This window comes from Excalfactoria chinensis, chromosome 1, assembly GCF_039878825.1.
Source record: "Excalfactoria chinensis isolate bCotChi1 chromosome 1, bCotChi1.hap2, whole genome shotgun sequence".
Lineage (NCBI taxonomy): Eukaryota > Metazoa > Chordata > Aves > Galliformes > Phasianidae > Excalfactoria > Excalfactoria chinensis.
Window position 1 is genome coordinate 57,812,895 of NC_092825.1, and position 25,937 is coordinate 57,838,831.

Here is a 25,937-nt window from a genome sequence, read left to right on the forward strand (position 1 = left end):
CTTTTCTATGTGGATAGCTTGGCGTATAGTTTTCTATGGGAATGATCAATTTTCAGTTGTTGGGATGGAATGAATGGCATCTAAAGCTGTTTAGTCTACCTCGTTTTGTGAGTTATGGTACAAACCCACTGCTAGCAGTAATAGTGTGCTAACTTAAGCAGTGGAAACATGATTGCTGTGTGTACTGCTACCCCACTTTCATTCCGCCTAGAGCTAGCTGCTGCTGGTGCTCTGTCTGCTTGCTGCCATCCATGCATCTGTATCAGTGCTTAATGTTCTAGTTTTAGTGGAGCCCAGGCAATTTGAAATGAGTCTCATACCCACAAAGCTGATAGCTTTAGAATGCATGTGACAGGTACTTTAGTTATGACTAGTATCAGCAGCCCAGCATTTCTACTTTGTAAGAATATAAAAGATCAGTCAGAACACAATTGTGCTTCTGTAAATGTACTGTGAATTTCTGGGATGCATTTTCTGTCATCTTTCAAAGATATGCTTAATTTGTGTTAGAACACAAGTGTTTAGTGGTCACAAGATAAGAATTCACTGTCCAGCAGTATAAAATTCTATAGAGATGATTATGTGGAAATGTAGGCCTGTGTGAAAGCAATCATCATAGCTGTCTAGCAGCTTTTAGGCACGTTTTTCTTCCAGCCAATTCTTACGCTGATCATTTTAACGTCAGTTTAGTTACACAAATTCTGTCTTTCAGAGCCAACGCGTAATCAGCCAAACCGGATCAAGAGGAAGCAGAATATTTGGGAAGGCTCCCAGCATCTCATGAATGAACTAACGGAACTCGATAATGCTGGTTCTCCAGAGCCAGGTCTACGGCTCAGAAAAGGACACATGTCTGACACTGCAACAACACAGACAGCCTTTGAAGAGGACAACTCTGAGCAGAGTCTTCTTTTAGTGGAGCCACCTCTGTCTTCTAATCAGGAAAATGTAAGTTATATGATTATCTGTTAGAGTGGCTGAGTTAAATGAGTTTTTCTGCGCGTGTTTCATTCACTGGTTGAAATAAATTCAGATCTATGAACTGAGATTCTGCAACCATGTTATGCCTGTTAAATAACTGTAATAAAACCAGGAAGATACCAGAAATACTCAGCTGAATTTATGAGAGCATCATAGAATATCCCAACTTGGAAGGGACTCATAAGAATCACTGAATCCAACTCCTCCTTCCACACAGGACCACCCAAAAATCAGACCATGTGATTGAGAGCATTGTCTAGATGCTTCTGGAACTCCAGTGAACTTGGTGCCATGCCCACTGCCCTGGGGAGCCTGTTCTTCTGCTTGAAGAACTTCTTCCTGATATCCATTCTGGCCTTCACACAGATCCATGTCAATCTGTTGGTGTCACTAGGGACCAGAGATCAACTCCTGCCCCTGCACTCCCCTTCTGAGGCAGCTTTAGCCTGTGATGAGGCCTTTTCTCTGTCTCCTCTTCTCTGGGCTGAACAAACCAAGGGACTTCAGCTTCTTCTCATGTGTCTTTCCCTAGTTAAGACTAGGCTTTAGTGACAGGACAAGGAGGAACAGTTTAAAACTGAAAGAAGGGGTGATTTAGGTTTGATACTAGGAGAAAATTGTTTACTCAGAAGGTGGTGAGGCCCTGGCACAGCTACTCAGAGAAGCTGTGGGTGCCCCATCCTTGGAGGCGTTTGGGGCCTGGGTGGATGGGGCTCTGGGCAGTGTGAACTGCTGGGTAGCAGCCCTGCCCAAAGCAGGGGTGTTAAAGCTGGATGATCTTCAGGGTCCCTTCTAACACAGGACATGTTATGATTCTGTGGGAAGCATAAGTTTAGCAGTTTTGTTTTTGTATTCCTACCTTAAAGAATAGGGCTTGAAATAGTTTGTTCCCTGCTGAGATGTTGCTGAGGTCAAAAGATTTCTGTTCTGCAAGTGACGGTTACAAGTAAAAGAAGATACATTTACTCTAGCTTTATATAATCTGGACCTTGGCTGATTGCTATTGTCTTGGATATTAGGACAGAAAAGCGATTGCAAGCATTTTTGCTGGAAGAACAGCCATCTGGGTTAGACCAAAACTGCAGTACTCAGTATCCTGTTGCCAGCAGTAGACTTGTAAGGAAGAGTACAAGGATGGGGAACCATGTTATTATGCTGGCTTTTAGCAGTTGGTGGTTTGCACATCTCCTGAGATAGTGGCAATGTTCTTGAATTTTTGGCATGTGAGTCTTTGTGGAATTTAGCAGCCACAACATCCTGTAGAAAGGCGTTCCACAACTTAATTAAGTGTTGTACAAAGGTAACGTCCAAGCACTGGGCAAAAGTACCTTCTGGTTAGGGAGTTTCAGAACTGTAATTAGTGCTTCTCTCAGGACATATGCAGCTGAATATCAGGACAGTTAAGTGGAAGAAGCATTCATCTTAGGCTCACTATTACATTTATAATGATTTTACGAGTGTACTGCATCATTTCAATTATGACAGCTGTATGTTTTTTTTCTTTTTAGACAGCAGTAAAAACATGCTGATACTGCATAACATAGCCTTTAATGCAGAAGGGATGCGCTGTTGCTGTAATTGCATTTGCCACAGATTTTGGTTGCGTGTATGGACCACAGTAATGGTTTGGATGACGTGATAGCTTGTATTAGTCTGTCTTAACTTTATTACTGTGAGCACTTATGCATTTAGCTTAAGATGTTCTGACTGACTTTAATTATGAGGACAAATACTGATGACCGAGAAGCCAAATCAATGATTATATGGTGCAATAACTTCTACAAGCTGTTCTCAGAATCATGATAAAAGCAAATAAATGCAGTCATCTTGATATTGTGTAGGTAGTAATGAAAAAGTTTATACATGTGATAGCCAATAGCTGAATTTGCTTAGGGTAAGAAAAAAAATAGGTTGAATTGTACTAACAGATATTTGGAACAGATCTAATTTATTTGACTCTTAAGTTTGGTGTCAACTTGTGTAGGGTTGTTTTCATTCTTGTCTTGACTTTCTGATTGAATAATGTGAGTTACTTGAGGATGGAGCAGTCAAAAGTAAAAGCCCAGAACTGATCATGGTTTGTAATTCTTTTTGTACATGTGCTTAGTGAAATAGAAAGCACGTATAGAGTATTTTGATGAGTATATTTTGAATATGCCCTTGTTTAGCTAACAGTGCATTAAGTTTACTGCTCTTCTGTAGATGGCCATAATGCCCAGACACACAAACTAAACAAACTTTATAGAAGAACTCAAGTGATGCCTACACTATTAGTATTTTATTGGCTAAATACTTTCTGCTTCAATGTAGTTGCAAAAATCTAGGATATCCTATGCTGATAATGAGTGGATGAGAGCTGTATAGGGAGGGTGTACATGCCTAAGAACATCCACTGTGCTTTCCTATGCTTTTCAATTGATCTATTGTGACAAACTAATGTTTTACCAGACAGGTGTCTCCTAACAGTTAGACTATTTCCCTAAAATTTATTGGGAATAAGACTTGAGACATTAGTGTAAAAATTCTTACATTTTTGTCCTGTTATGGAACTACACTGTTTTTCTTATGCCTGCATGCTAGTTGTTGATCCTATTAGCCTTATTATCTCACTGCAGTTCTGTTTGTAATAAATCTGCCTCAAGCTCTCCTCTGCAAGAATCCCTTTCCTCTGCCTACTTGCGTGTTTGCTTCCTGCATAGGAGGAGACTGGCTGAGCCATGGTACCACAAGAGGTACTAGTTAGTTGCCTTAATGATTATTTTAGTTGCCTTTCCTGGGAGGTAATTGGGTATTATTCAGAATACTTCACCATGCTTCCTGTATGCCTCTACCAGTGCTATCATCTGCCAGTTATGTAGTGATACTTGCAAGAAGGTATGGTTCGTATAAAACTAATACCCATTGTATGTTGAACCTCTTTGTCTTTGATCGTGTAATTCTGTTCTTTCCTGGAGTGTATATATGTTGATACGTCTCACTGCCTGCATAATTCCAGCAGTGATCGCTTCTGAAGAAATCCCTCTTGCTGTGGCTTTCTTAAGCCCATGCAGTCAGATGAGTGACTATTGTAACCTGGTGAATGAGCTCTTTATGCAGCCCTAAAAACCTGTGTTTGACTTTCTCCTTTTTCAGCTTTAATCCGTCAGTGATAGGAGGTGAACGGGAAAACCATTTTATCTGCCCTTATTCCAGCCATGAGGTTTTTATATTCCTGGCTGTGATGCTTCCTTTTGTACAGTTGAGCCACCTCGTGTGGTTGCACTGTGTGGCGCTGAGATGGACATGTGAATTGGGGGCATACTGCTCTAAAGTGTTTGGTAACAAGTAGTAAGGGTTTGGGAGGAGTTCAACGTAGCTCTGAAGTCATCTAAATGGGTAGAAGAAGGCTGGGCAGTGGAAAAGTCCCAGGAAGTCTTGTAGGTCAACCCTACACATGGGGGTTTTAAGAGTAGTCTTTCTAGAACTGATATTTTTACATCCTGACTGCTTGAAATTCTTTCTTCTTTGCAGGTTTCTTGATCTGTTTGATTCCATTTAGCTTTAGTTTCCACCTAGCTTTTTCCTATTGGGACTTGGGGTTGCTATTAAAAACTTGGCAACTGCTTCTGTGTTTTCTTGCTTTCTGCTTTGTGTTCCTGGTTTTGTTGTTACAGATTGTCATCTGAGTGTATGGGAGAGGCTTGGCATAATAGAATTTAAGATCCTACTAAAACATGTTTGTTTTGAAGCACGTTATGTTCAAAATCTGCCATTCCGTGTATTTCTTTGACCTCTTGCATCCCTCCACTTTTGCAGCTCTTGGGAAAGAATGTTACTTCTTTGAAAGCAGATGAATTGGTGTTTTACTTCAGGTCAGAGATTTTAGCATCTGAATTTCTCCTTCAGTTGCTGTTCTAGGCACTGGAATTAATGCGTATCTTACTCAGACTGCCAGTCAGTGAAGCAAGTAGTTGAATCTCGTGTCTGTCCCTACAAAATGCCCTCTTTTGTGCAGCAAAACACTCTTGCAGATACTCTGCTCTGTATATCCAAGTGTTCCAGTTTAAGCAATCTGAAGACATCTGATGTATCTCTGGAGATGGTTTCCAGGCTCCACTGGTTGGAATTGGTCAGATGCCGATGTGTCCTTCACTGACAGTTACTAATGCGCCTGGATGTTAACAGGCTTTTAGGGCTTGAATGTCTGCAGGGGGGAAAAAAAAATACTGTTGACCTAGTCAGCCATGAGAAGACAGTCTTCTGCCCAGAAGGCTGGTAACATGGGGAACTGCCATGTCTGTGCATCTGCCCCCTTCTCCCAGAAAGCTTCCATATGAGTTACTGAGAAAGTTATGCTAGGTTACAGCTGGGTTCAGCTGTCTCCTTTCAGTCTGGAGAGCTTTAGCTTTTTGTGCAGGGAAGTGCTGGTGCTCTGCTGGGCTTGCTGCCTGTCTGCTGGTTTTATGGCCATTGCTTGCTGTGTTGCATGTTGCAGTGAGGCGAGGGAGGGAAGTGGTTTTGTTTGTAGCTCGCTGGTACGTCTGTTTTCCTAGGGAAAGGTTAGATTCCACAGCTTTTGCCTCAGTTCTCATGGAGATCTTATCTGGTTGACCTGGGCAGTAATGAGGGATGCAGCAGCCCTTCAGAGCAATATGGAGAAATTAGTACAGTACTGATGAGTTAGCCTGCATCTTCTGCTGACTGCTTTAAATTGCCTGACTTTGCTCTTCTGTTAAGTTCAGCAATGTGCTTCCAATAGTTCTTTTTCCTGAGCGCTCTTTTCCATAAACCCACTGTCATTTATTTATTTACTTTTTCTTCTTTTCTGCTGCCAGGATTGATAATGGTAAAGGAGCGGAATACGGCATGTGAGAACCCTCTGCAGCAGATGAGGTTTTTTTTGCTGGCTTTTCTGGGAAGCGCACTGATAAGAATGCGTGGGCACTGGGGTCCTTGGTCTGTTGTACTGAGCGCTGACAGAAAGTCAGTAGTTGCTACTGCGCCTAGGTGTAATGAGCCCTATTCGTCTCAAGATGTTTAATGAGGGAGCTCGTTCTAATAAGAGTGTACTTACTAAAGCCAACGTGTTTTTTTTTCTTTTTTGGTCCTAGGACTGTTTGCTAAACAAGTGTTAAATGTTAGCGCTTGTTTTTAATGAGTACCAGCAAGCGGTCACCCATGACGAGTTGTGTAAAACTGTTTCCAAGTGCCGTATTAAATGGAGTGTAGCTTTTATAGGAAGGTGACCTACAAAGGAAAAATACTGAGCTGCAGGAACCCACAAGTACTTAACATTTTGACCAATAGGCTGTAAGGGTCTTTGGCACAGAGCTAGTGAAAGACGTTTTTGGTTCCGTGACAGCAAAAACAGCTCTGCACACCCTGCATGGTGGGTTAGTTAGCCTTGTGGAAACTCTGGTGTGTACATGTTTATGACCTTGCCAGATTAAGAGAATGTGAACTCTAAATGACAAAACTGTTTTAAAAGAACCCACTACGTACAGAAGTTAAGGGAAGGCCAGGAGAGAAAGCTCTGCTTTTCCAGTTAATGACCTATAATCTAAAGGATGTAAGCTGATGAAATTCTGAAAAACATGTAACAGGCTTTTGGTAGAAAGAGTGTAGTTCCACCTATCACTCCTTTCTCTTTGCATTTTTATATTACAGCCTTCAACATATCTTGATTATACTCCATGCTCTCGAGTTACCGAATCTGGCACGTTGCCCCAAGAAACATTAAATTACTTGAATGTCATGTTAAACACTATTAATCATTCATCTGATGAGATCAAGATAAACAAGAGCAAGAGGGCTCAAAGTTCACGTCTAGACTTTGTGACTTCAATTTTAATATAGTGGATAACGGTGGTATTGTGAATGAGGCGATGTACGTCTTCTAACTTGTATCTTAGGAAGAGAATTGTACACAAGTACAGGGTTGTATAATGTCCTGTGACTTAGTGTTAATCAAGACGTTTGATTTTTCTCAATTACCATGCCTATGGCACAATGATGTGTTCATATTGAGGCAGAGTTCTGTCTGGATGCGGGTCAAGGAGAGAACGGAACAGAGGAACATCTGCTGTCAGCTGAAGGAAGCAACAAGAACTTTAAAACACATTCAGACAGAATCATATTTAGGATATTCCTGTGATAGTAGTTTCAAGTCACCAGCAACATGTCAACAGTGAATTGAAATCAGAAACAACTGAGCCTTGACTCTTGGGTTTTTATAAGCTCCCTGTCTTAATACTACATAGGTATGCATGTGGCCCTCAAGTAAGTGAGCAGTGAGCGTCCAAAAGGAAACCCTGACACAAGAAAGTTGTGTCCCTATAAGGGTTTAGGTGACATGTATTGCAGTTACTGGTGTTGCTGGTTAATACATGTGCTTCTGTGCACTTCTGCATCAAATTCTGTGGGTGTAACCAGTGAAAACAACTGTACTTCTGAATGTGTAGTCCTGAAAACTGCTGGAAGATTGGAGAATACAGCAGCCTGAGGAAGCAGACATCAGTTACACGTAGGTTACAGAAGGCTACACTAAGTCCTTATGTTCCTTTCTAGATGGATAACAATATGGAAGAAGGGACTGGAAATAATCTGGTGTGTAACTGATACGTATTGAACTGAACTTTGCCCCAAGATGTGTTCTACATGAGGTATTCTGTAGTGGACTTTGGTGAAAATGGGAGCCAGTGCTCCCGATGTTGCCATTGCACTAATTTGAGCTCCTTAAATCTTGTTTATATGAAGCAACTTGATTATCTAGTGGTTTGCGTAACAAAACTGTGAGCAACTTCTGCTGGATTACCATTGGATCTGCTAATCAACCCAAGGGTCAGAGAAATGCCAGAAGCACTTTACTGAAAGATTGAGGAGAAGAGGATCACTTCTGATAAAATAAGCTTTTAAGGTTGATTCAAGTCTGACTTGCTTCATTTTGCGCCTTCTAATGAGCAGATAGCATATTTTTTCTAGCAAAATTGTAGTCTACGAGTGAAAAAAAGCTTGCTTGTCACCTGGGTGACATAGTAGTCACACAAATTGTCAAGCTTTCAGTAAGTCTTTCAACTGATGTTAAGAAACTACTGATCTCAATAAGCTGTACTTCTGTTATTTGCGGTCTGCAGAACCCTTCTTTCTCAAAAGCAGGTAAGGAGGTTTTTGGAATATTCTGCTGTTGGAGCTGAACTTCTGGCAGGCTTTCCTGTAGGGAGTGTATCGACAAATAGGGCATCTGTCTCGAGGTGAGGCATGATCAGCCCTGGGCAACCTAGCTGTGGTGCTGCTGGCCATTGCAGGGGAGTTGGACTAGATGGCCTTTAAAGGTGCCTTCTAACTCTTCTAACTCTTAAGCGTTCTGTGATCTGCTGACAGAAACAAAGGGGGCAGTATAAAAATTGTTATCCCTTCTATGAGAAGGGTGAGCTGTAGTAGCCAATAAGTGTATTGATTTTGCCAGAGCAGGTTTTGCTGTTTTTGTCTGTAGCGAGGTCTTCGGCTATGTGACCTAATGGGTTTTTTTCCCTCTTTTTGGATGGTGTTCAGACAACATATTCTTCATGTAAACTTTCTTGAAAGTTCTGTGCCATTGCTATAGAATGACAAGATTTAATGTTAAGATAAACTTCATGAGGGCATTTGGTCTCTGAGAGGTTTTTTGCTCTTATTTGCTCATATACTAAGTCTTGGTTTCGGCATTAAGCTTTTTCCCATCCTTACCAAAATTGACTCTGCAATTCTTGTTTTGAAGATGGTCTGTCTCTGGATGTGTGTTGACCAGAGCTCCATACAAAGTGATATAATCAAATTCCAGTTTTCACCTTTCTTTTCCCTTCTCATCTGTCACTGCTATCACGAAAGAAGCTGGAAGACTTCCCAAAATGAAATGCACGTGGATAAACCAGTGAAACCTTTTTTCTTCCACCCATTGTCACCTGTCCCTTTGGGTTTAGTTTATTCTCTGGTACAGTTTAATCAACTCAGGATGCATTTATACTTCTGTTACATAATTGATGTAACACTGGGCACTATGTTTGCCTGTAGCTTTAACCCTTTATGAATTTGCAAATGAGATACATTTTAAAATTGGAAAGATTGTTGGGCATTTCCATAGACGTAAATGTCCAGGTGCTTAAGTGTAGTGTGAAGTCTGAGTACTCAGAAGCCATGATTTCTGGTTTGCGTGAAAGATTAATTCTAGGCATTGCTGCCTGTGTATAGCAGAAGAGTGACAGCTGGCCATTGCGACAAGTTTGTTTGTTACAAGTGTTTGAGGAGGGTTTTCTTTTTTTCCAAAATCAAACATTTCCAAATGCTTTATAGAGTTCAGAGTTTCAGTGTTGAAAACTTGAGAACGCTCTTGCAAGAAAGAAGTCGGATGAGTTAGGCAATGCAAAATAAACAAGAACATCTGCAGTGTTAGTCAAATAGAAATCTTCTTAGCCAGTAATCTGGAAAGTACAAAGGCAAAACCAGTACTGGACGTACTTGGTTTGGGATGGTACCCAGTTTCACTTGCACCTCTTGTTTTTGCACGGTGTTGAGCAAGAAAACCCACTGTTTTCTTCAGTTTTAAAATGTGATTCTGTGGCAGAATTTGGAAACAGTGGAAAACGAGTTCTAAAGTGCATACTTGCTTATGCTGTAGAAGCGTTTTTGATATGGTCAGCCAAAGAAGAGAAAATCTTGGAATCTTAAGATACGAAGGAGCTTGTCACATTGGATGTTTTACAGGGTGCTTCTGAACAGAAAGGTGTTTTTTGTTCAGTCATTATCTGAAGAATTGAAGGTCAGTAGTCTCCTATGGATATCCAAATGAAAAGTAGTGTTGGTATTGCACTCCAGATATACGTTTCTAGCTTCCAAAAAGCAGTTTACTGTCCTTTCTAATAGGACATGGGGGGAAGGAGTTGAAAGAGGAGAGATGTTCCAGAGCAAACCTCGTTTTTCCTCCTTATGGAAAAAAGGACTAAGAAGCTGAGCTTTAGTTCTTTATTTCCTTGAATTTTGCAGCTTAATGGCAGGAAGGAGATAGTAAAATCAATTCCATTTTCTGGCAGTAATCTGGACTCTGTGTGTGTTGTGTATATGTATGATATGAATTCCTTTTTATCACTATAAAGCTCACTAATGATTTGTTTGTAGGCATGTTGCCAAAATGCAAAGATTTTGGACTGGTTCATAAATAACTGTGCTCTTCGAGCTTTACAGTCTGTTCAAATTAAGCCTTCCCATCATTCTAGAAATGGAAGTATGAGGAGAGGGGGAAATGAACTTCTTTTGGCTTTGAGTCGCTGGACAGATTGCAGTGGATACGGGCTTTGATTCAGTAAGGGAAGGGACCCTTTTTCCTTCAGTCTACCTGTTTTTGTAAACTGGTCATTGCTAACTTGATCACCCTGTTCCAACTGGTCCTTACGTATTACTGGGGGAGAGAACTGTAGGGTAGTTAAAGGTGTAGTAGTACTTCTTGCATATCAGCCTTGCTTTTCTTGTAAGGCACATTCTTGGAACCCAAAGATTTCTTTGGTTTCATAGAATCACAAAATGGTTTGGGTTGGAAGGGACCTTTAAGATCATCCAGTTCCAGCCCCCTGCTATAGGAAGGGATGCCTCCCTCTAGACCAGGTTGCTCAAAGCACCAGTCAGCCTGGTCTTGAATGCTTCCAGGTTGGGTGTATCTGGGCAACCTGTCCCATTGTCTCGTCACCCTCACAGTAAACAATTTCTTCCTAATATCTAGTCTAAATCTACCTTCTAGTTTAAAGCCATTTCCCCTCATCCTGTCACTATCTGCCCTTATAAAAATTCCCTCCCCAGCTTTTCTGCAGGCCCCCTTCATATAATGGAAGGCTGCTATAAGGTCTTCTTGGAACTTTCCCTTCCCTAGTCTAAAGAGTCCTAGAATTTTCTAAGGTAGTTTCTAAGATTGTGCAGACTGTCATATCGAGCATCTCTTCTAGACCTTGAGTGCATTATTTATAATATTGAAAATTGAGAAGCCTAACAGGAGAGATCCATTAGCAGAGGTCAGTAAAACTAAGTGTGGGAAGTATGTCTGAATTTTGTTGAGTCAGAATGAAACATTTATTATTATTATTATTATTATTGCACTTTCTAGACCAACAGAACACATGCCTATTTTGGAATAATCTTAAACCTATTTAGAGTTATGTTGCCTGAAGCTTTTCCCTTTGGAATTAATGGGGTAATTGAGGCTGTGAGAGTGTATCTAATGCTCACCTAAGATTTGCCTATAGGAAATCAATAGTTGTATCAAACATTTGATATAAAATAAGCAGTTGCTATCCGGACTTGTTCAGAGGCGCTGTAGACTGGAATGGTAAACGTGGGTGAGTAGACCGTACAAGTGATACGAGTTATGTGAGACGATGATTTTAGTCAATTGAATTGTTCTACTGTGGATAAATGTGAGGTCATACATAGCGTACAAAGGATATACATTGCATATTGGATAGCCAAGAACTGTACTGTGGGTGAACCAAATTGGGTTAAGAATGGTATGGTGGGGGGACCTCTTGGAGAAGAGCCAGCTTCTATTGGCAACTGCATGCACTGGGTGAATGAACAAGCACTAACACATCATTCCTCTCTTGGGGGCAGGAGGGAAATAAGGTTGAAGAATCTAGATGAGTGTTCTTCAAATCTATAAAATCTCCTTCTGTTTATTAAAAAAGGAAATGTTTAAGCAACTTATTCAGTTTACTTGTTGATGGAAATAATTAAGAAGGCCTTACTTGAAGGAGAGTTGTAATGCATGACCTGCACAGCAAGATATTCCCTCTTTTCTCAAAGTCCAGGGCACTGACTTGAACATTACTGGTACTAATTCATGAATAAGTTACAGAAAGTTATATGCTAGGTTCCCAGTTGCTTTAGACTAAATTAGTGATAACTAAATGTTGATCTTAGTATGGGAATAGGAATGAGAATGTGTTGTAGCTTGTGGTATTGAGGAAGCCAGTCATCATCCTGGTTTTCTTGTGGGGTTTTTCTTGACTTGGTCATGAGATGTGGCAGCTTCCTACGTCAAGCTTGAGCAGTACAGAAGGCTCATTCTCCCCTTTTTAGCTTTCTCAGACTTGTTTATCTTGGAATCTAGAGTATTGAATGGAGTCTCTGATGGGCTGTGAGCATTGTAGTGAGTAAACAAACATGTAAAGCTCTTTCTGTTTCTCCCTCTGCCCCCTTTTTTTCCCCTAAAATGGAAAACTATAGTGCACTATGACATGGAGATTGTATGATGAGTGAGCATAGGGTAGAAAACTACCAAACCTGCTGACTCTTTCCTATGTATTTGTTTCAAGTATCAACTGAATACCCAGGCTCAGTTGTTTTGGTCTTCTGTTGGGGGTTTGGATGATGAATATTTGTCTCTTAATTTTGCTTAAGACTTTGATCACAGTTACTGCTTTCATTTGATTAATGTGCTTTTGTCCAAATAAAAGAAGTTGCGTACTAGTTTTTGGAATACGTTGAACTTTCAGCCAATGAGTAAATGACCTTTCAACAGAATAGATCTTCAGAATCAAACTAAAAATTGAAGCTTCTAACAGGGTGAATGGATTTCTTTCCCTGTATTGCTTTTATTTAATTAAAGATGTTACATATGTTATAGTGATGTTAAGGCATACATGGTGGCACTGAATCATAAAACAGGTAGTGATTCTTTCCTAGAGGAGAGTAGACTGTGAGCCTCAGGCTCCATATATGGACTTCAATGAAGCATAACTTAAAGAGGAGCACTTCTTTCTTCCAAACCTGGTGAAAGCATGTGCAAAATGAGCCAGGTATGTTAGTTGTTCTCAGATATCTGTGAATGTAATAATTTTTTGGCTGATTGTTTTGAATTCCCTCCTCAGTACAGTACAAGGACAGAAGACTGCTTATTTGTCGACTCTTCAAATAATCAGAGTTTTGTATGGAAAGCAACAACTCCTTTCTCTGTGCATCTTCTTACGAAACTTTTTTTTCTCTCCAACCCAGAGTTCTGAGGATAATAACCACAATGATGAATCACCTCAAGAAGACGAAGGGTTTATGGGTATGTCACCTCTTCTACAAGCCCATCATGCCATGGAAAGAATGGAAGAATTTGTGTGTAAGGTAAGAGCATGTGGAAACTGCCAAAGTAGTTTCCTTCTTCAGGAAGTTCCATTGGACAACAGACTATACTTGTAGGAAGAGGAGTAGCAGGTACATACCATCCCTGAATGGGTGTCTCTTGTTATAACTATTAACGATACAGCTTCTTGGGATCTCAGTCTGTCATAAATTAAAAATGGTGAAGTATGGAACAGTAGGGATTATAAAGGACTCAAAAGATGATCAAGCAACTGAGAAGCCTTTTTTGAGAAGTGCTTGTGTGTCCGAAGCAGAATAAAAGCCTTCTGCTTCTAGTGTTTCTCCTTTTAAGGCACTTTCATTTACAAGGTCACTTTTATTTTTTCAGACTCACAGATACTTTGCTTTCCTGACACCCTTTGCATACACTGTAGAACAGGCTTTGTCCCTGACTTAAGTAGAAAACAAGAGTGTATTAATATTAAAAGTTATCCAACTAAATCCATTGTAGCTTTTGTAATTGCTGACCTTGGCTCAATTTCTGTTATTTTTTAAGCCACGGCGTGTGGACAGTATCAGTCTTGGACCCCTTTTCTTGGGCGAGACACATGCTGTCCCTCTGTATGTTTGTTCCTGCTGGTTTTATGAACTATTCCTTGTTATCTTTACAAAGGGACCTGAATTGCCTGTGGTTGTTTTTTTCTTTTCTTTTTTTTTTTTTTGCAACGCATCTTTTCTACTTTTTAGATACTTTGTAAGGTGAATTCTCTAAGATCTTGTTCCTACCTTGACTGAAACCTTTGTTTCATTAACTAAAGAAGTTAATTTATATATAAATATGTTTAAGCACCTCGTCTTTAACTGGGATGGTTATTCTGTTTATTATAGTTTTCCTTTTGTGGAGGAGCAAGGAGAATGAATTTAAGAAACTTTTGCTGTTGAAACTGAAATAAGAATGTAGCTTTTTAAACTTAGTGTTGCAGGATTCTCCGGTTTCGCTCCCGTATTGCTAAGCAGACGTCAAAACCAACCAACACTGCAGAAACAACCCCGGTACATAATGCACTTCCTTGATACCCCTCTGCTTGGCAGTGCTGCTTTTGAAGCTAAGCTGAAGATGACCTGTATCTTGCGACACTGAAGCGCTGCTAAGATCAGCTATATGTGTTTTTTTTTTTCATTGGGAACCAGCTTCAAGAGTGGCTTCTTTAAAGAAGAAATCTAATGGTGTTGACAGTCATGGATCTGTTGGCCTAACAAATCAATCACCGTTTGTTCTGGGAGTGTGGGAGATCTTTTTTCAGTCTGAATAGGGGCTTGAATACTTCTTACTGGACTCTTGCCACTTCATGTTTTCTAGCCTATTGTAGTGCTGATGAGCAGCCTTTTTACTAGACTGCCCCCAAATGCTAGCAGATGTTATAGTCAGGTTGTCTTGTGGTTGGCAGAAAGGGTTTTTACTGGTATTTATTTGTTAGAGAGAACAAGTTGCCTTCAATTAAATAGGAAAGATCTGTGAAAATCTGCTGCATAAACAAACATGGAAATGAATTTAATGCTCTCCCTTAATTAGCAGTAAAACAAAGAAAAAGTCCAGTATATTTCTTGTGTAATGAAATATTGAAGTATTCATTTTTCTGGTGAGGCAGCTAAACTTCATAATGATAATGTTTTGAATAGGGAAGAGTGACTTAAGCATTGTATTTCAAGAGTGTGTCTTTTCCCCAGGGACATCCCATCAAACCCTTTTCTATATTTTACACTCGTACATTAACACTTTCACTTATAAGGGTTTTCTGATGTTTGCCATTCCTTATTGGAGCTGAGTTTCCTGTACTTAATCAAAACCTTCTAACTTCTAGGTATGGGAGGGCCGATGGAGAGTCATTCCCCATGATGTTCTACCTGACTGGCTAAAGGACAACGACTACCTGTTGCATGGACACAGACCACCCATGCCTTCCTTCCGGGCTTGTTTCAAAAGTATCTTCAGAATACACACAGAGACTGGCAACATCTGGACACATCTTCTAGGTATGTTCAGTTTGCTCTGATGCTGGTTGGTTTTGTTGCTTTCTTTATTTGAGACCAAGATAGAAGCTGATGTGGAGTGGTCAGCATAATCATTCCAATGGTGACCTGTTGAGTTAGCTTGGTGTCCCTCTCCTTATTTTCTCCCGCTGAGGTTGGGTTGGGATGTCCTTAATTATGGCACTCAACTACACGAGTTAATAATTTCCTAATCATTAATAAATTACCAGTAAATATTCATTATTCCCAGGTTTTCAGCTTGCAAGCTCTTTGAACTATACTCTCTTCATTTATATTCTATACAGACTTTTTTGTTGTTGAGAAATGTGCAAGTAGTTGTCAGAATTCTTGCAAAATGATTAAAAATACAGAGTCTGTGCAAGTCTGAATTGCTTCAGCCTGAAACAGAAACCTTGTTGGAGGGAGTAACTGAAGTATGGAAGAACTTTATTATTCTGCATGTGTGCAACTAGTTACCATGCAATTCTGCTTACTACTACGCCTGCCCATTAAAGCCATGTGTTTTGAAAGAAAAACTTCCAGTTAGCACAAAACTGACACCTTTCTTCTTCATTGTTTTGTCAGGATGCGTGTTCTTCCTGTGTCTGGGAATCTTCTACATGTTCCGGCCAAACATGTCCTTTGTAGCACCTGTGCAGGAGAAAGTGGTTGTTGGATTGTTCTTCTTGGGAGCTATACTCTGCCTCTCCTTCTCATGGCTCTTCCACACAGTTTATTGCCACTCGGAAGGTGTTTCCCGGCTCTTCTCCAAGTAAGTGCCTGGAGGGCAGGGTAAGCCAAATAGGAAACAGTTGGGAAAACAGGACTGGAATTCATGCCTGGCGCCCCAGTGTAGGAGTGGTTCACTGCATGTGTGCTGTGTATATTTTGGAACAGAACTGAGCAGAGATTTGATTCACTGCAGCTTCTTCTAATCTAATTGTTTGTTTTGTCATGGGCTTTTGTATTGCTTTAGACTTAGAACTGTTTCCTTTTATGTTGTCCGGCAGGTGTGTGAGTGCATCTTGTTTATGCAAGTAATATACCTAGATCTTAGTTGTAGAACTTCTTTTAAATGCTGCTGTCACAACTTGTTCTGGGTAACTGAATCTCATGCAAGACAGCTTTGTGCATCAAATTTGGTTTTGCTACACGTCCTTTTGTTGGCTGGCTGCTAAGCATCTCATGTTGCATCTCATGTTTCTTGAGATTACTCAACCTGGGATTATGTAATCTGCAAGGCCACCTTTAGAGTAACTCAGCAATTAAAATTCCCTAGCAAAGAATTAACTCCATCTTCTCTGGTAGGAGCATTTTGTCAGGGTGTGGTGAAGAGCAGTGGCTGTGGGAATTCCTTTCTTCATTGGTGTCTAGAAAAACAGCTTGGCTGCAAAATTACGACGCTATTCCCCAGTGGTTGCTTAGCTGATGCCTAACTCATACTTGTCAGATTCTGAAGAGTTTGTGTTGGCTGTGCTCTCCCAACATGCTGTGTGCCCTTCTTTGTGTTCATAGTGCTTTGCACTGCTTTTTTCCTCATCCAAAGCTTAAATCTTGAGTTTCCTTCAAAAGACCTTGATCTAAAGGCTGCTCAATATGTTGCTGATGACTGTCCAGAACTGGCCTTGTGTGCTATGAAGATATTACATTACTATAAGAATGCACTGCTGGAGGAGCTGTGGGCAGAAAGTAAGTTGTAGTAGTGAGGAAAGACTTCATCTTCAGTGAGAAGTAGTCTGGTGGTCTGCCTGAGAAGAGTATTAATGTGAAAACGCCTAAAGGTTTGCATTTCCCATCCAACTGATTTTTGTTTCCTTCCAGGCTGGATTATTCTGGTATTGCACTTCTCATAATGGGCAGCTTTGTACCATGGCTGTACTACTCGTTCTACTGCAACCCTCAGCCTTGCTTCATCTACTTGATTGTGATTTGTGTCCTGGGCATCGCAGCCATAATTGTCTCACAGTGGGACATGTTTGCAACCCCTCAATACCGGGGTGTAAGGGCAGGTAAGACTTGAAATCAACTGTTTTGCTCCTTGTCTACCTTCCTTCCTGTCATTTGAAGGAGCAGTCTTGAAGAAGTGTAGAGAGAGCACAATTTTAGAGAAAGCTAATAGTCTTGGACCGCAAACTTGATGGGTTTTCTTTCAGCATTGCTTACAGCCTGCTGGATGCACAGATGAGGGCTGGTGCAAGTTGTGGAAGTATATTCCTGAAATGGACATTAACACATGCCATAAGAATGGCAGTACAAAGTATCTCTAGCTGTACCTACCAATTTTGCTCAAAATGGCTGGCTGCTTGGTGTGTGTATGTTTTATTTTCCTTCTGCTTTTTGTTTTGTCACCAGGCTAGCAAATCAGTGCATGACTGAATTAATCTGAATGATTTGCCTAGATAAAATACTTCTTTAAGGCAAAGAGCCTAGTTGTTCTTTTCACAAGATTGAAGGAATGAAAACGAGCTTGGTTTTGTGTTCTGAGGTAGAAAGTAAAAGAGACCTGCAGTGGGCAGCTATGGAGTATGAATACAGCTGGGGTGAATGTTAGTACTTCTTGTTACTTAACCTGAGCGTGCCATCTATAGTAAATCCAGATTTCCTGGACAGGCTACCAATGTACCTTCAGAGAGTCCAGCATTCCAAACTTAAAATCAATGGATAGGATGTGATTTCTCTGTATCCTCCCCACATTTTTTTCCCCCCCAAGATTTCAGTACTTCTGAAATCTGAGTAAACCACCACTTTCTCATGTGTGGCAGATGAGCCTCAGATGTTACATTTCTGTTTCCTAGGATTACTTGCACCGAATATGATAAATGTCTTTGTTGTTTCTCCTTGTTGCCCTGCTCTTGAGAGACTGTGGTACAGCGTGACATAATCCACGTAGTCTCAGTGCCCTCTACAGTCCCAGATGAGTAACTGGTGTAATGTACACTAAAGCTGGCAGACAGCTTTCGCTATCTGCTGGAACATGCTATTAAGTAGCTTCTGTTAGGTGAAGGAAACCTGTGTCTTATTTCATGTCCCCCCCCCGCCCGCCCATTAAAGTTACCCTGGGACCTCCAGCTTCAAGAGTTGTCACCTTTCTGCTGCTTTGGCGAATACTGAGTTTGCCTTCCATTGTTTTTGGTTTTTCTTTGTTGTTCTTGTCTCCCTTTTCTGCCAGTGTGTTCAAATCTGACTCTCCCACATTTTCTTTACCTCCCAGGAGTATTTCTAGGTCTGGGTCTTAGTGGGGTTATTCCCACCCTGCACTTTGTCATCTCTGAGGGGCTCCTGAAAGCAGCCACAATGGGGCAGATAGGCTGGCTGGCACTCATGGCATGCCTGTACATCACTGGTGCTGCACTATATGCTGCCCGCATCCCGGAGAGATTCTTCCCTGGCAAGTGTGACATCTGGGTGAGTCTACAGAATGGCTGGATGAAGAGACCAACATGAAAGCTGGTTTCCCTTGAGGCTGGAGGATGTTGTGTCAATGTTTTTTACTACAAATACTAAAACGCTGAATCAGACCTGTATCTCTTAAGGGGCCAGACGGCTGTGGGCTCTCTGAGCCCAGCTTGCCTTGTGCCTTTCTTGCTGAGTTATCACAGTTTAGCTGATCTGACATATCTGCTGGTGTGCTAATTCACCCCGGCATGTGTACTAGGCAGCTTTAATAGGTAGGTAAGAAACTTTGCAACTCTTTCTTTCATATCTTCACCATGTCTGCCTTCTTATCTTGTGAGGCCAGTGGAAACACTGGATAGAATTGATAGACTTTGGAGGGATCCCTAGCCCAGAAGAAGGAAAGGTGATGGTGGGCAAGTGGGTAGGGTGGAAACTTTGGGTGAGGATCACAAAAACTTGTGGAGTAAGAGATCTGTGGGGAAGATGCAGGGGAAAAAACTGGTTCAAGAGTAGAGATTAGAGGGAGATGGACCTCTGGGGAGAGATGCAAGGCCGCTGTACTTCCATTAAAGTGGTTTAATACTCCTAAAGAGGATTAGAAGTGAGGGTCAGGCCTGGGTTGTCTGAATGGCTTTTGCACAGCACCAGTTTGCTAGGTGTAAACATCAGAGACATAGCATTGTTTACGTCACCAAGCTAAACTTTGCTATAATAATGAGAGAGGCTCCAGAAGCGTTGGTGTACTGCCAGCTCCTTTCCAAGCTTCATGTGGAGCCCACAAATACGCAATTATAGACTTTTTCATGAGCATCACCCGTATTGGTATGGCTTCCCAAAACAAGGCCATGCTTTGTCATGTATCCGCCTCCTGGTTTTCATTCTGTTGTACTGTAATCAATAGCATCCTGAGTGTTCATTGAGAACATCTGGTTGTCTCGGCGTTTTAACGTAGTGTTTTTTTTTTTTCCTGCTCTGTTTCTTTGTGACAGAGAAATTAAATGGCTACATTCTGAAAAATCTACTCAGTAAAACTTATACCTGTAACCAGAGCAGAGATCTGTAGCCACCAGCTGCATGAGATAGTTGTGTTCCGTCAATAAACAACCAGTGTGTGTGTGGTTGAGGACCCAATTTTAAGTATTTTCAAACCTTTTGCCCTGGACTCTGAAATTGTCCCTTAACAGAGATAATATTTATGGCATTTATGTCGTGTGCGTGTAGATCGATCAGCTGGTTCACATGACTGGAGGACAGGGCGGGGGGTTGCACATGCAGAGAACTTGCTCTTTGCTAACGGTAGCAGTGGGATGGGCTTAATACACAACTTAACTTTGCAGCTTGCAGTTTGAGGTACTGCTCCATGTCACTGTGTACTTCAGCTGACTGTATGGCTTTTTGTTGGGTCCCTGCAACCCCAAGTACCCAGCTGAACGCACGTGTTTTGTCTTCACAGTTCCACTCCCATCAGCTGTTCCACGTCTTTGTAGTGGCTGGCGCTTTTGTGCATTTCCACGGGGTTTCCAACCTCCAGGAGTTCCGCTTCACAGTAGGAGGAGGCTGCACAGAAGAAGAGGGGATGCAGTAAGACCAGGCTTCAGTCTGAGGTCGTAACCAAAACAGTGCCACAGGGGTGGCTGAAGCTTATAGGCTAGCGAAACGAATACCTAAGAAGAATCCAAGTTTCAGCTGATGGAGCATGGAGCTTCACGGGGATTCTGACTAACCGAGATAAATTCTATACCTCAAGCGATGGAATGAATCAATTTGAAGACCAGGAAATTCTGAAACCCTAATTTATTCTTGGGATCTACAGATTGAGCTACAGAGGACCCTTTCCAAATCGGCTTCTGTTCAATGCCATATATTTATTTGTAGGTGCGGGGAGGGCTGGCTTAGCGGTTTCCTTTATATATAAAAAAAAAAAAAAGAAAAAAAAAAGATTGAAAAAAAAAATTATGGAGGTGAAATTTCTATCCTCTTGGAGGGGTTGGGAATTGATTTTAGATGCTCTTTTGGGAGAAAAACAAAACCAACACAACAAATAATTGTAAATAAGATTTCTAACTTTCTGTTTAAATAAAATTTATATAAATGTTTTAAACAACGGGTTGGGGGGGGAGGGGAGGGGAAGAGGGTTTTGTAAAGAATGCAACATGCAAGTACCACACACTGTTTCAATTTTGCACAAAGATAAATGATTGCAGAAGGACCAGGTAAAACTCCCAGGAGTGAATCATGGTGGCCGTGCAGCTTTTCCTGATGGCCATCCTGCCCTGGGCAATGCGGGGTCCTGGCCAGCGATTGGGGCAGGTTCAGTACGTGTTCACAAAGTGGTGGGAAGGCTATGGTCGTTGAGCTGACATCCAGGTCACAGTGTTAGTGAGTTCCACTCATGTAGTTCGAAAGCACGTGGGACCTTCCAAGCTTGTGTGGCTTTGGATCTCACAGTGAGCTGTTTGGGGTCTCGGCATCTGAATTGGAGCGGGGTGGGATTACTGCACGTCAACTGGCAAAAGGTCTGACCCCATCAGTGCCTGCCTATACCCAGGGCCCCCTGTTGAGTTGCCAGGTGCTCTTGCACTGTTTTGTCTGAGCAAAGGGTGGTAATGCACTTGTCAAAAGGTAGTTGAGCATGTGAGGGGAAACAGAGATGGGGCTAAGGTAGACTGGAAAGAGGAAGTTGTGTGTTCCAGGGCTTGGAGTTAACAGTTCCTGCAGACCTCCAGCACGTTACCTTCTCCTGTGTCAGGCTTCATACACCAAGGGGGGGGTTGCAGGTTTTTCTTCTTAGGAGGAAAAAAATCCCAATGCAGCTCCTTTTTTTTTTCTTTAGGTCTGCTTCCCATCTGTGCTTTAGCAATGGGACTGCTGGTATTTCTTAAACCTGAAACGCAAAGTTCAGCCGAACTTTGGAGCAGACACAGCTCCTGTATAAAGGGAGGTATATACCCTTCTCTTGCTTAATTAATGTAGCTTGATCTCTGAGGCCCAGTCAGAAGCCAGACTGGAGGAGAATCTTTGGAGTTGTAAGACGAAACCTGAACGCTTTGTTTGTTATGGCACAGGCGTTGCTTGAGAGCGTTTAGTTGGAAATTCGGAGCAATTACCTCCAACAGATGAGTTCAGCAGCTCACAGAATGCTGTAGTTCACAAGGAAGGAAGGTAGAAGGTTGCTTTCATGGGCTTTGTATTATTCTTATTTGGGGTTTGTTTGGGTGTTTGTTTTTTGTTTGTTTGCTTCTGCAAGTTTTAATTTTCATCCTTCAAGGGATTAAAAGGAAACAAATGTGGATCGCAAAGATCTTGCTGGGTGTCACCAAGTGTGATTTGGGACGTTGCTTTGTCTGCTGGAGTCCAATGAAAGCAGAGCTCCTTCCTACAGCTGGCTGGGTAGTGAGGCTTCACCCCTGGGCTGGCGCCTTTGTCAAGCCGCTGGGAGCAGGGCCAGCTGCAGGAAGAGGTGCTGCAGCCCTCTGTGGGCATACAGGGGTGTGTTCTCAGTGGGGTCGCTGTGCTGAATGCCAGTGGGCCCAGAGGAAGGTTGTATGGGGCTGTGCGGCACTGAAATGGAACAAAGCAGTATTAAGTGAGCGTAAGGGCTTTGCAGCACCGGCACCCCGACAAAGAGGTGCCCGGCAGGAAATAGGCTGGTGGCTAAGGAAAGCATAGAACATATCAGCATCAGATTTATCTGAAGGGTGCTTTGGGATGCCTCTGTACCAGTACCAGCAGGAGTGGCAGTCTCCATCCTGCATCATCCCGCGTTCGCTCCTTGAAGGGTGATTGTAACCTGGTCCTACACAGCACAGAACTACTACAGAAACACAGTACTCACCTGCTATTCTTACCCAGTCAGTCTCTCCCTTCAAGAAGTTTGTGTGTTCCAATAAAAGCAACCTAGCTGTGCACTTTTCTGTAGCTCTTGCTGAGAACTCTTCCCAGGTTGGCACCTGAATGCCTTACTCTCAGCAGTCGGAGGCTTGCTTGCTCTGTGTGCAGGTTATTGCCATAGAATAGTTAGGACCTACAGCTTCTTTCCTTCCCCATTAAATAGTGGCCTTGTTCAGTATATTTCTTTTTAAAAATTGCTTACTGTTGAAAGCAATGAAGCACATTCTAGGGGTTTGATGGTTGGGGACTCTGGTGATGGTTCCATATAAGATGGGATCTTACTACTTGCTGTATTCTTAACTTCTGCTAATAAAAGAACCAAATGGAAGGTTGTCTGGCTGGCTTGGCTCATTCTGGGCTGGGTGTGATTCTTCAGAGTCTCTACGGCTTTCTTCCCAACCCCCTTCCATCGCTCCGTGCCCCTTTACCTGGCAGACAAGGGACTGGAACAAACTGGCCAAGAACCAAACTGGGTGGAGGGAGCGGGGTTGGTGGTTGAAGGTGGTGAGAGCTTATGGGAAGGAAAAGGGGTGGGAGGGATGGGGAGCCAGAAGAAGGGCAGTTGGGCAGGAGGATGGGTGCTGGAGCCCTTGCCTGCTGTGAGCTTTTCAACTTGGAAGGGTTCTCTAGGAAGGCTGGGCTGAAATTACTGTTGTGGAGGAAATGCTTCCCAGCTCAGCCATACAGGGGATGGGTGTCTCCTGCAAAGCAGACATGGGCCGGTGGGACGGGATGGAGCCACGTTAAGCTGGGGAGGGAGCGGGGCTGCTGCCCACCAGAGCAGCTCCGTGCCTGGAACAGAGCCTGCTGCTCCTTCATCTCTGCTGCGCAGCTGTCAGCAAACATCTGTGAGCCGCCTCACTGAGATGCGCCTCCTCCCGTGTTGGTTCAGACTCAGTCTGGGCACCTACAGCTGTGCTGTGTATCAGTTCCCGTTCTTCAGATACACGCTTTGTAAGAGAGCCAGCGCCAGTAAATAACCCGTATCAGCTAGATGGCTCAGGATGGATTCTTTGTTTCGAATGCAAAGCAAATTCAGGGATCACAGAAAACTTCGGCATTAGATTACACAAGTTACACCGAAAATACCCCATGCGAATGTGAATTGGCTTTATTGTGTTTCAAGATACCAGAATGACACTTAAAAGCTGCCTGGGCAGTCTGAAGCTTTGCACCCTGCTGCCTCTACACGTGGCTGGGGCAGCGCTTGGTCCTCCCTCTGATATCACTTCGTTCTTTGCCAAGGCTGCCAAGGTCGCGGGTACAGATTGAAGTGCTGCAATCAAGGTGAGCCTCTGGGGCCACTGCTGAACTTCTTAAGGGCAGCTGGAAACAAAATCTGGTGTGTGATTAGCGCGGAGGAGCCGAGTTTGTTTTGGTTGAAGCTATTAGCGAAGCTGAGCTCCCTCTCTTTTTTTGCCTTGCCTGCTGTGTGCCATCAAGCACTGAGCCAACCTCTCCTGCTGGTTGGCACTTTGAGTGCTCCAGCCTCACTTCTCAAGGCTGATTTCCAGAAGTGCTGAGCAGAGGCTGATAGTCTTTCAGACAGCCCCTTAAAAAAGCAGCTCCTTGGAGAAGATCCCAAGGTGCAAGCTGCTATATTCGGGGGAGGCGTAGCAGCCTTGTGGCATCATTAGAGTTTGTCACTGTGGTCATCCTCGAGTGCTACAGCAGCACAGAAAGCATTCCCTCGTGTTGCCACAAGGCTGCTATGCCTCTCGCTCTGCCCAGCATCACCTGGTGACCTTGTTCTCCCCCAGGAACAAGGAACACAGGCCTGGGATCTGTGAGCGAGCGCTTACCAGGCTATCCTATGTGCACCTGGAGGACTGCGCCTGCTCAGCTCAGTTCTGGCACTCCAGAGCCACCTTAGACAGCTTCGCTTTGCCGTTCTCTCCTCTGGTAACACTTGTAGTGGAACACCGGAGCTGCTGCTGCCTCTGAGCTCAGAGATGTTTGCAGCAGCGTTTCAAGCTGATCACATTTTTTTTAGCAGCTTCAGCTCTGGCACAGAACAACTGGGCACGGAGGCTCTTAGCAGCTGGCATCAAAGCTGAGCTGCTCCAGTTGCAAATGAGATGAGAAAATCATATGCCTGGCTGGGTTCCCAGAGCACTGATGTGTTTCCCTAACAGAGGCAAATTACACCCAAACCAGACCCGGGAGATACCGTCTGTGTTTGTCTGCAGCCTTGCTGAACCTGCACACAGCTCTGGAGGTTGGTCTCTTGGCTGGCTGGGGCTGGGCTCTGTTGGGTCAAGCCCATCATCCCTGTGAGGTGAGCCCCTGTGGGACAGCTGGGGCTCTGCGTGGGCTCTCTCCCAACCGCAAGCAGCTGATGTTCTGTTGGGCTGATTTTCCTGTTTTTGTGTGTATGAAATCACCCCTGCCTGGCTGCACCTGATGGCCCACAGCAGTGTGACCCAAGCTGCGGTGTCAGCCACAGCATCCAGAGGTGGTCAGGGCATTCGCTGGGACTTTTCTCCTTTTGAATTTGAATTTGAAAGAGCCCAGTGCCTGCGGTTTGCTTACAGGGGCAGACAGGACCTTGGAGGATCCGCAACCGTGAGTTGAGCCAGGTCAGTGTGGTGCTGCTCAGCTGCCGGTAAGCCTCTGTCCTCAGCTCTCCTTGCTGCTGCCAGCTGGTGGCCGAAGGGCTGCGGAGCTGGACATAATTACTCCTCCAGTACAGGTCTGTTCATGAGAGTGTGTTCGTTGTGGATTTAATGCACTGGAAATCAGCCATGGCAGGCAGTGTGTGTGCACACATCTTCTCCAAGCGGAATGGCGCTGGGGCCATTAATCACTTCTGACAGCGAGGGCAGCCGTGCTGGGGGCAGCAGCTCTGAGCCCTGGGGCTGCCTGAGCTCTGCATCCTGACAGAGCCCCTTTTTCCCTCTGCATTCACTTTACCTTCCTTGGCTGTGCCCGACTCTGATAAGGTCACCAGATCTGCAGAAGTGGAAACGTATCCACCTCCAGCGGTTGATCCACTCCCAGTGAGCAATCCTCTCCCCTTTATTTACTGCCTCCGGTGAAGCAAACCCAGCTACCGTGTCCCCAGAAGGACCCAGAGCTATGAGGGGCAGCACCCCCTGACCCCAGCACTCCCTGGAGCACACCTGTGGGCCTCTGGGCACGCAGCCCCCTTCCCACGGCCTCTACCTGTGCCCGTCCCCATGGGTTTGGTAGGGAGAGGGCTTTCTGTAGGGCTACGATGAGCACCAAACATGACACGGTAAAGCTTAAATATCTATTTAAAATATGCTGTATATATTCTTTTTAATGAGATGGTACGGAGCAGTTCATACAAAAAGAGAGGAAAGATGGATGCTCCCCACCCCTTGTTCATAAAGCTCTGTGAGAAGCTGCCTGTGCCTGCTGGCCAGGCTCAGGCTCAGGGCTCCGGGACAGCCACAGGCAGCCTCAGGGCAGCACTGCCCCAAGGGAAGGAGCCTCTCCTTGGTGGGCAGCACACAGCCCTTCCTGCATGCACTCCTGCACCTGGACATACATCTGCGCATTGTGCTGGCAGTGCTCGGAGCAGGTTCTCTGCAAGGTGCAGCCGC

The 25,937-nt window shown here is 43.4% G+C and overlaps 1 protein-coding gene across 3 annotated transcripts in view; it reads left to right on the forward strand.

Annotated features, from left to right (window-relative positions):
• The window catches only part of ADIPOR2 (adiponectin receptor 2), a 40,878-nt gene extending 18,184 nt beyond the window's left edge, over positions 1–22,694 (forward strand). For 2 of the 3 annotated variants that reach the window (XM_072343919.1, XM_072343927.1), the window contains exons 2-8: positions 713–948; positions 12,973–13,092; positions 14,913–15,084; positions 15,667–15,853; positions 16,903–17,090; positions 18,293–18,486; positions 19,931–22,694. In XM_072343919.1, the coding sequence (XP_072200020.1) occupies positions 781–948; positions 12,973–13,092; positions 14,913–15,084; positions 15,667–15,853; positions 16,903–17,090; positions 18,293–18,486; positions 19,931–20,062 (1,161 nt within the window). In that variant the 5' untranslated portion in view covers positions 713–780 and the 3' untranslated portion in view covers positions 20,063–22,694. Of the gene's footprint in view, positions 1–690; positions 949–12,972; positions 13,093–14,912; positions 15,085–15,666; positions 15,854–16,902; positions 17,091–18,292; positions 18,487–19,930 lie in introns of all 3 variants that reach the window. The other variant, XM_072343926.1, reaches the window with a different exon arrangement.
• Positions 22,695–25,937: the final 3,243 nt, after the last annotated feature.